Below are 9,717 nucleotides of genomic sequence, written 5' to 3'. Positions count from 1 at the left end.
GTAGAAAATGGTGGAGAACTAAAGGAACCGGCACAGAAATGCTCAGAGCTATTTCTCCATCAGTTTATCGCAAAATTATAAAAATTATGCCTTCCATATGGATTGACAGAAAAATATGCCTTGTCGAAAAACTGTTCCACAATTCCTCTCTTGAGAACTTGTTAAAAGTTAAGTCACATATCTTGTGTAGTATCGAAGAAAAGTATCGATCTTAGATGAGATTACCTGGACCAGTTTATCAAACGTTGCCGAAAAACAATGTGCTACTGGCAAATCCAGCTCCCTTGGCCAATATAACACCAAGCGATCACCGCTAAGAAAGTGATGGATATGTGACAGAGCGCTCGAGGGCGGTGCAGGTAGTTTTTGTTTTTCAGAACTTTGACCGACTGCTAACGAGTCTTTCTGCATTCACAATGCGTTTGGATGATAAAGAACTAGGAACGTCTGTTTACATAACATGAATCTACGAACAACTGCAGCAGTTCTAGCAGCGGCCGAATGTCGTCATCCTTTGAAGTGGCAACTGAAGTAAGACAAGGAGTGAAAATGCGCATCTTTCTATTCAATTTCGACATCGATGAATCATTAGTAAAACAATCGATCGGTGTTTTGGTGATATCGTCTTGGCACAATTAGTACTTCAAGTCACCGATCTCAACAACGCCGACGATGTTGTTATCGGAAACCAGCACGAAACTTCAATATGTTGTCCGCCTTGTATCGAAGCTAGTTGCAGCCATTCAAGTCCTTCACCAAGTGTTTCTGGTAAATTTTCGGCGTTCACAGTCACGCTGCGAGCCTATCGATCACGCAGTTAGCCTACCATAATCGGAGGCTTCGACTGCAGACTGGAGTGAAATGTGACTGGAGTGATTTTCGCAATGCACTTCCGAATGCTACCTAACAATGGTAAAGACTGAACATCGAATAGTTTCCTGAACGATGCAATCCACAAAAAAAGCAAGCTTCATTGTAAAATGTTGATGCTCCATTACTGCGCAATATGACCGCGACAATTTGACAGAAGAGGCGAACAAGGCTTCACGATTGTCTAAAAGCTTAAATTAGCGTGCTCCTAAACAACCGACTATTTTAACTCTGTTCCTTCATATTTTTCTCCCGCCGTCTTTAGTAAAGCTGTTTAGAAAAATGGTGCACAGATATGCTCATAAACAGTAGGCAGCAGATCAACAATTCTGAAGTGAGGCGCCATCTTTACCTGTATGGCGATGATTATAATATGTCAGCACGATTTGGAAAAGAGGAGGGAGACTTCCTGCATGCGATTATGTTTCTAACTTGTATCATTACTGAGTAGATACAAGTGTAGAATCATCATTCGACAATCTCCAATTCCTCTTTCTTTCGGCAAAAAAAAACTTCCAAAAACCTCGGAATTTGAAAGTGTATCTATGTATTCCTGTTATGCCAACGAGGTTTAGGTGAAACCTTTTTTTATTGGTCTGACGTTTTGACAAACTCGTCTTTGTCAAAGGCCTGAAAATGGTTCGAGGTTTTTGATGCCATGCATATCCCATAAAACTTCTCCTCTCTTATCGCCAAGCCTCGATATTGTTCTAAGTACACCACGCAAGACTTCCAAAAGAAAAACAAACTGACCACTTTCACCGACTACCGGAGCTGGTAAACTACCGCGTTCTTAAAGATTGTCACCAAAGCGAATGAGTTCTACGCACTGTGCAGTATCGTTAAGTACTGATGTCTGGATAACGTTAAGGAACTGCATGCGGGGCAATTTTATAGCTCACAGAGTGTTATGAACGGCTAGAAGTCATTGGTAATTGATAGGCACTCATTTTCGTTATTCATGAACGAATTCCAGACGGAAATCCAGAATACTCACAATGCCTTCCTACCAAACATTTCTTTCTCATGATGATATCGTACATTTTATTTCAAACTCATTTCCACCATGCTTCTCATTTTTGTGGCCCCCGAAAAGGTGTCATCAACATCCTTCCAGGTTCTCCAATGCAAACGACGTCGCACGCTAGGCATCCCGCTTGGTAGATAACTCCGATGTTCGTGCAATCACCAGCCCTACCGAATGGGCAAATCACGCAGCACTCTTGCTAGCATTGGCTGTCGTAGAATCTATTACAAACTAATTGTCGCTTGATGCTGTCGTTCGGGATGTTCTCCAATAGAACATTATCTTGCTGATGTGCTCGCAAAAGAGTCCGATGTATAGCAGCAGTTAAGGAGTCAGAGACGAAGGGGATGGACAAAGGAATTCTACCTTCACGTGGGATCCTCACCGTCTTGTTTGTAGTTCGAGATTGGGCATTAGATTTCGATCTCGGTAACCGTTTGAACTAGCTATGCATGAACCGTGATTCATCCCGTTCTCTATCCCCTGTGCACATTTCTGTTGCTGTTTTGACCATATTTCGGACAGTGGACTTTTTCATAGGAAGGCGAATAGGATGGACTGTTCCGTTTATCAGTATGTTTTTTGAGCTTTCCTTGCGATACCATTCCACACTTGCAGTGCCATTGTGTAGTTTTATTTGAGCACCTAAATAAAGCAGCCAACCATCTTTTGGTTGTTCTCGAGTGAGTTTTATGTACTCCGATCGTTCATTCAAAATTCTAAAGCATTCGCCCATTTCGGATTGCATTGATGTTACAATGAAGCAATCGTCGATATAAAAGCAGTACAGCTGTGGAAGACATTCTATCTACTGGTTGTTCTATTCTGCTCATAAAGCAAACGGCAAGTACTGGAACAAGCCTTTGGTCCAGAGCAAGTCCTCTTTTTCGAGAAAAATATTTTCTTGATCATTTAAAAATATTGCACTAGTGGCATTCGTTGATCAGGATCATCATCCATTCTTTGCTTAGACCGGAAGTTTCTATATTTATAATTTTCTTCAATGACTTCTAGCCGCTAACACAACCGTGAGCTATAAAATTGCCTCACATGCAGTTCCTTAACGTTATTCAGATAGTGCTTAAAGATACTACACAGCGCGTAGATCTCATTCGCCTTGGTGACAATCTTTAAGAACGTGGTGGTTTACCAGCTTCGCTAGTCGGTGAGACTGGTCAGTTTTCCTTTTAAAGGTCTTGCGTGGTGTACTTAGAACAATATCGAGTTTTGGCAAGAAGAGAGGAGGAGCTTGATAGGATATGGATGGCATCAAAAACCTCGAACCATTTTCAGGCCTTTGATAAAGACGAGTTTGTCAAAACGTCAGACCAATAAAAAAAAGTTTCATCTAAATCTCTTTGACATAACATGAAAACATGAATACATCATTGGGCACCTTTTTTAATCGTAGTCTTGACATGAAATTTTTGAAATTGAAATTCCTAATCAATGCAGTTTTCCAAAGAAAGGATGAAGCTTTATTCACAACAGCAGCATCTTTGCTTCTCTAGCATAAATTTACGGTTGTATCCTATATTCCATATTTACACCTCTTAAGGTGGGCGATGCGAATACCGCGAAGAAATCCGGAAGTCAAACGTTATTCGGATGTTTATAATGTTAAATAGATATTACTGTGGTCATGGATTACTGAAATACGCACTCTGATTGAAGTGGTAATTAAGTGCTCCTATGACAATTAGGGATTTCTGTGGTCAAATAAGTGAACTTTGCGATCTCAGAGTGACATTGCATATGTTTTCGAAAATCAATGATTGATTAATGTTGTTACTCTTCTTAGCTAATGTTTCTTTAGGGCACCATTCCGAAGACCACTGAAAACGCTACAAAATGGTTCGGAAACATCACAGTGTATTATTATTTGAAAAAATCTAAACTTTCAGGACTGACAGAAATGTGCACACATGATATGGACAATGGGTATGAAAATCGTCTATAAGTTACATAAAGTTAAAGTTAAAGTTTCTGGCGTTAATCCGCTTGGGATGCGCCCCTACGTTTACTTCAATTCAGAATCGTTTGAGGTTTACGAACGTGTATCAGGCCTATACAATGACTTGCGGTGGCTAGCCGATGTGTCAAGTCAGTGCTTTTATCCTCCCAGACAAGTCTGGTACCAATTTATCGACCCCTGAAGGATGAAAGCTTGGTGAGCACTAGGGCGGATTCGAACCTCCGATCGATCGCGCAGGAAGCGGAACCTCTAACCGCTACACCACACCGGAGAAATTGCGCTCAGTAGTATTCCTTAGGATATTAGCTAATAGCTGCGAGACAAGAGACTAACACGAACCAACCTTTCATGTCGAATGCATTAACCTAACACGGACTACACATTATGTTTATATTTTCTTTATGCTAATTCTTTTAATGCTATCACGCTAATCATAACAATTTAGTCTCGGACGAAAATGAATGGGAACTCCATATCTACTCACCTATTAGCTACTCTATTTTCAAACTACATTTTTCCTGTGAGTGCGTTATATGGGGACAGCAGTTGAAATCGTTATGTATAGAAGCGTTAAGCCCTTAACAGAAGTGAGCAAAAGGTGCATGATAGATTATGGTCCACATGAAGTGTGAGGAGGTAAAACAAAATTTATTTTCAGATATTTTTTACTTTTTTGTGCTTCACCATGATGTTTTTAGTTTTCCCCATATTTTCATCACATCATAATCAATCTTATTTTTTGCTTCTACATAAAGATGGTATCTCTTGAGGGTCGTTCAGCAACGGTCGCCATGTACAAACGCATGTCGTCAGTATCAAAGATTTCAAAGACGCTCAAACTACATCAGGAGCAAGTATATCGCGTCACAAAACGTTTCAGAGAGACTGGAGGCATTGAAAATCGTCCGAGAAGAAGATCAGACTTCTGCCCTTCGAAAGCCCGTCAAGGACAAGCTTCGCAAAAATTCTGAAAGAATCATCAGGGAACTGGCTTAAGGTGCACAAAGTGAGCCGTTCAACTACACAAAGATTGATCAGAGATGATCTCGAATTGTATCTGTCAGTATCTCGCAACCTTTTCGCTTGTTCCTTTTCTTTGTATTCAAATGTTATTTTAATCAATCGATGACCGCTGTTTTTGGTGCATCGGCCAAACTCTGTTCAAAGCCAAAAACAAGAATCTGGTTGCTCGACAAGTCAGTTGGACTTATCCAGCTGAACGAGACCCACGGGGGCCAAGAAAACTGCGGTCCGTAAGAAAAGCCCCACTGAGGTGAAAAGGGAAATCGAAGAAGAGGAAGAGAACTCCCATAAAGATTGTAGAAAAAAATTACAGACATGGAAGTGATCCTGTACGGAAAACCAATCCTACATGGGGTGATTACCCTCAACGCTACTTGAAAATTTCAAGTTCTACACAATGCCACAAGCGTATGCAGAAGACGAACGTGTTCAATATGAAGAAGTTTTGCAAACTATCAACCTAATAAAAGGGAGCATGGGACAGATTGAAATGGCTAGATCAGCTTTGCAAGCTCTCATTGACTAGACGAAGAATGACTATGATAATACGAAAAGCAAAGAGGATAAAAAAAACATCCAGCAAGAACTAGAAAGTATCGAAACAGAAACAAAATTCACCGAGGTCACGAAAGACGCCATGGAGCTTATCCTCATGTTAGACACTCGACTTACGGAAGCTCGCAACCACGAAAGGCGACTCGCACGCAACCTGGCGGGTACAACTTTGGACTTTCGGGATGGAGAAGCAAACTCCCCGCTAATGTTTCTGCAACAGACGCCCACAGTGAAATCCGGCACGATTTCTCCTCCCAGGGTCGATTTGCCAAAGTTCTACGGCAATGAAGAAGAGTTTCCCGAATTTTGGGCAGTGCACGAGACACTTGTACAACAACACGAAGCTGACAGATATTGAAAAAATGCTGCTGTTAAAAGACAGTATCCGAGGAAAATCGGACAGAGATATAAAAGACATTCAACTTGTACCACAGAACTACGCATGGATGGTAACAACCCTGAAGAAAAAATACGAGAATAAGGCGTCCAGTCGAGCACGAATCGTGGAACATTTGCGTGATCTACAATCATCTGACAGGAGCGCTGCGAGCAATGAATTCGTGTATGACAAAATTTGTATGCTTCTAAACCAGATGGCCTCTACCGGTCAAGATATCCGCTCAGCGAAAGATGCCATGTGGATTGAGATAATCCTCAACAAATTCCCAAAGGATAATTGTCACACTCGTGCTCATAAAAATGCGAGAACGGGAAGACCAGACGGTAGAACAAATCATCGAAATGATAGAGGCAGAAATTGCCGCAAAATCCTACATTCAGTCTCGATTACGTCAAAATGTGAGAGAGAATGCGAACAACGCTGAAAAATCCGCAACAAAAATCCAGCGAACGCCAAAATGCGCGATATGCGACAAGAACGGTCACAACTCGTGGCAATGCCGAGCACCTCTAAACGTCTCAGATGAATGATGAAATTGTTCTCGAAAAGCGTCTCTGTTGGAAATGCTATTCAAACCAGCATTCGAGTAAAGCGTGCACAAGAGACAACTGTCCACTTTGTAGCGAATTACACCAGAAACAGCTCTGCCTCTCCAGTGAGGTCGCGAACGATGTCAACGAAAGCTCATGCGCGGTGACGCAACAATATATCACCCCGCACAATGAACAACACAATCGGAGGCCCAGCGAAAGGCCTGCGAAAGTCAGGAACTCCGCGGAATCGAACAGATTGGTATCTCCGCGGCAGAAAAACCACACTGCATCTAATATTGACGATCAAAACAATTCAAGAATTCAAATCAACAGCGAGACTCAGAACCACGATCATGCCGAAGAAGTCCAAATTACGGAAAATCACACGACCGTAGAAAACAATCTCACTCCACTTCATAAAGAGCAAAGAATTCTAATGACTGCCGAAAGCAGCATCTGGAATTACAACACGGAACGATTTGAGAGAGCTGTGTTTTTCTTCGACACCGTGGCGCAAAAGACGATTATTGAAGAAGAGTATGCCAACAACTTGGAACTGCCAACGTTAAGAACCGAGAACTGCGTGATGTCAGGAATCGGTGGAAAGACGGAAGTGTTTGAAACTAACATCGTGAACGTCAAAATAGGTACTGCCTATGGGAAAGAAATAGACATTCTGATACAGACTAAGCCTATTCTTACCAAAGGTTTTCCAGCAGTACGTCTATGCACCAAAGATCAGCAACTCTTGCAGAGTAGAAACATTCTCGTGTGCAATCCACACATTAGGAACAGAAACCACAGATTTTGGTCGGCTTAGACCACTACTACACTTTCGTTTTCGAAAATGGTAAAAATAACACAATACCATCAGGACTTCGTCTGGCTCATACAATATTTGGCCTAACGATTTATGGGCGTGGCTCGATAGATTTTCAAGAAAGCGGAAGCGCCACTATGGTCACACACACAGTATGACCGCAGTTACCGAGTCAGAGAATGAGTTGATCAACAGACTTTTCGAGTTAGAGGCTTGGGAATCTCATCCGATGAAGGTTCAGAATATAAAGAGCTTCTCGAGTACTTAGAAAGATACTCTTAAGAAATCTCCTTCGAGAAAGGATACGTCACCGCACCATTTCCACTCGAAACTAATGTGAAAGACCTGGCTGACAACTACTGTGTAGCAATCAAAAGCTTAAACAGCCTCCATTATCAGCTCGAGCGCAATCCTATTCAAAAGCATTGGTATTGTAAGATACTCAAGCAATATGAAGACGACAATATCATCGAAAAGGTGTCTTGCGATGCTCCCAACCCGGCCGGCCTGTACTACATGCCTCATTCCGGTGTCTGGCACGAAAACAAATCAAAACCGCTGAGAATTGTCTTTGATGCCTCCTCAAAAAAGAAATGGTAATTGTCTTTGAACGACGTCACACTTAAAGGAGTATCTCTCGTGAATAGAAACCATGATATACTAATAGCCAGCAGAATGCACAGAATGATCATGGTCCGCGATATCGAGGCAGCCTTCACTCAAATAAGGCTTTTCACAAGGACCTCTGCAGGTTTCTTTGATGTAGATCGCCCACCAACCAAGGAAAACATGATCGAATAAGAGAGTGCCATTTGGAGCCTCTTAACCCATATCTTGAACATGTCTCTTCTTTCGTTTTTACACTTGAAACACACTCCGCTCCCAAAAGAGATTCTTTCAAACTTGTATGTTGACAACATTTTTCTAAACGCAGACAATCCAGTTTAAGCTATCGCAAAATACGGGGAAAGCAAGAACCTCTTCGCTGAAATAATAATGAACCTGCGTGACTACGTTTCAAATAGCGAGGTTGTTAATAAGAGCATACCGGAACCAGATCGAGCTCCGTGTGGTGTGGTATGATCAAACTCTTAGGAATAAAATATGACACAAAAGCAAATTGCTTCTACCTAAACCTGTCCTTCAAAGAGAAAGCAGTGTTGACGAAAAGGGACATTGTAAGCCAACGTAATTCCTTCTACCATCCGATTGGCTTAGCATCTCCCTTGACATTAAGACTGAAACATCTTATGAGAGAAATATACGACGGGGGAACAGACTGGAACGAACCAATAGCAAAACATCTTGCTAAAGAATGGAACAACACCCGCAAAGAACTCCGCAACCTCACCCTTCCTCTATGACGTCACGTAGTAGAGAAAGGTAATACCGGTAATAACTCCTCCGACAACAATAAAACACTGTGGGTGTTCGCAGATGCAAGTGAGAAGACTTGGCAATGAAGGCCACATTCACCATGAAGAAACGCGAGAGATTTCGCCGCTTATTAGCGGAAAAACTCGTTTGACTCCAAAAAAGGCGAAACAGAAGATCCCGTGGCTAGAACGTTTAGCAATACTTATGGCAATACGTCTTGCCAAAACCATCACAAGAGCGAGCAAAATGAAATTTCCACCAATAAATGTTCTAAGCGGAAGTGAAATCGCCCTCTCATGGCTGAAGTCTTCCAAGAACGTGCCCTGATTTATCGACAATCAAAAGGGACGTAATCTCAAGATAAAGTACGATCTTGAGTCAGAAGAAGGGCGAGTTACATTCTATCACGTGCCTACAGAAGACAACCCCGCGGATGTCGGCACACGTGGAGTAGGCGCTAGTCAACTAGATGATCTTTCCTGGATCGTCGGACCAAAGTGGCTTAGTGAAGAGCACACGCCACGACATCTTTAGAATATCACCGATATTAGTCAGTCCGAAGAATCAGACGACGAAATCTCAAATACGTCAATAGAAGACAGGAGCACAATGGCACTGCACACTGAGAATCCATCTGTCTTTGACTGATTTGTCACGGTTTTCACGTCTCACCACAGCCACACAAACTATTGCACGCGTATGCAAAACTCTTCTTAAATGGATAACAAAGGTGAATGACAGAAAGGAAAACTCATGCAAAATACATCTCGCGAAAATACAAAATTTCTCTCCTCAATGAAACATCACTTCTGAAGATATGTCACTCAGTGAAACTATTCTCCGAATCTCACAAACATATGTCCGTGGATGAGCTGAGGAAACGATTCCCCCAGAAGAAAATATGAATGCTCCTCTAGCTTACGATACAAAAAACCCGATCTTTGTCGATAAAGATTGCGACTTACCTCGACTCATACTAACAGATATACACGACAGGAATGCTCATCGCGGAAAGAATCATACCCTGTGCATAGCCAGGCAAAGGTTTTGGATTCTACGCCCTCCAGCGCGTTCAAAAAACATCTCAGACACTGCGTGGTATGCAAAAAGTGTCGCAGACTCCCGTTTGGAGCTCCG

General features: G+C 42.1%; 3 protein-coding genes across 3 annotated transcripts; all 3 read left to right on the top strand.

Moving 5' to 3' along the window:
* Positions 1–5,532: 5,532 nt before the first annotated feature.
* On the top strand, positions 5,533–5,808 carry RB195_014209 (uncharacterized protein; the record flags this gene model as incomplete). Its single annotated transcript, XM_064204364.1, has 1 exon — positions 5,533–5,808. The coding sequence occupies one exon, from the start codon at positions 5,533–5,535 to the stop codon at positions 5,806–5,808; it is 276 nt and encodes a 91-aa protein (XP_064060245.1).
* A 564-nt stretch (positions 5,809–6,372) lies between these two features.
* On the top strand, positions 6,373–7,203 carry RB195_014208 (uncharacterized protein; the record flags this gene model as incomplete). Its single annotated transcript, XM_064204363.1, has 1 exon — positions 6,373–7,203. One exon carries the CDS (start codon positions 6,373–6,375, stop codon positions 7,201–7,203), a length of 831 nt encoding a protein of 276 aa, XP_064060244.1.
* Positions 7,204–8,640: 1,437 nt separating this feature from the next.
* RB195_014207 (uncharacterized protein) lies at positions 8,641–8,907 on the top strand (the record flags this gene model as incomplete). The annotated part of the gene is made up of 1 exon (XM_064204362.1): positions 8,641–8,907. The coding sequence occupies one exon, from the start codon at positions 8,641–8,643 to the stop codon at positions 8,905–8,907; it is 267 nt and encodes an 88-aa protein (XP_064060243.1).
* Between the last annotated feature and the right edge of the window lie 810 nt (positions 8,908–9,717).

Source organism: Necator americanus, chromosome V, assembly GCF_031761385.1.
Source record: "Necator americanus strain Aroian chromosome V, whole genome shotgun sequence".
Classification (NCBI taxonomy): domain Eukaryota; kingdom Metazoa; phylum Nematoda; class Chromadorea; order Rhabditida; family Ancylostomatidae; genus Necator; species Necator americanus.
Note: the sequence above shows the minus strand (reverse complement) of the source record. Positions and strands in the feature narration are given on the sequence as shown.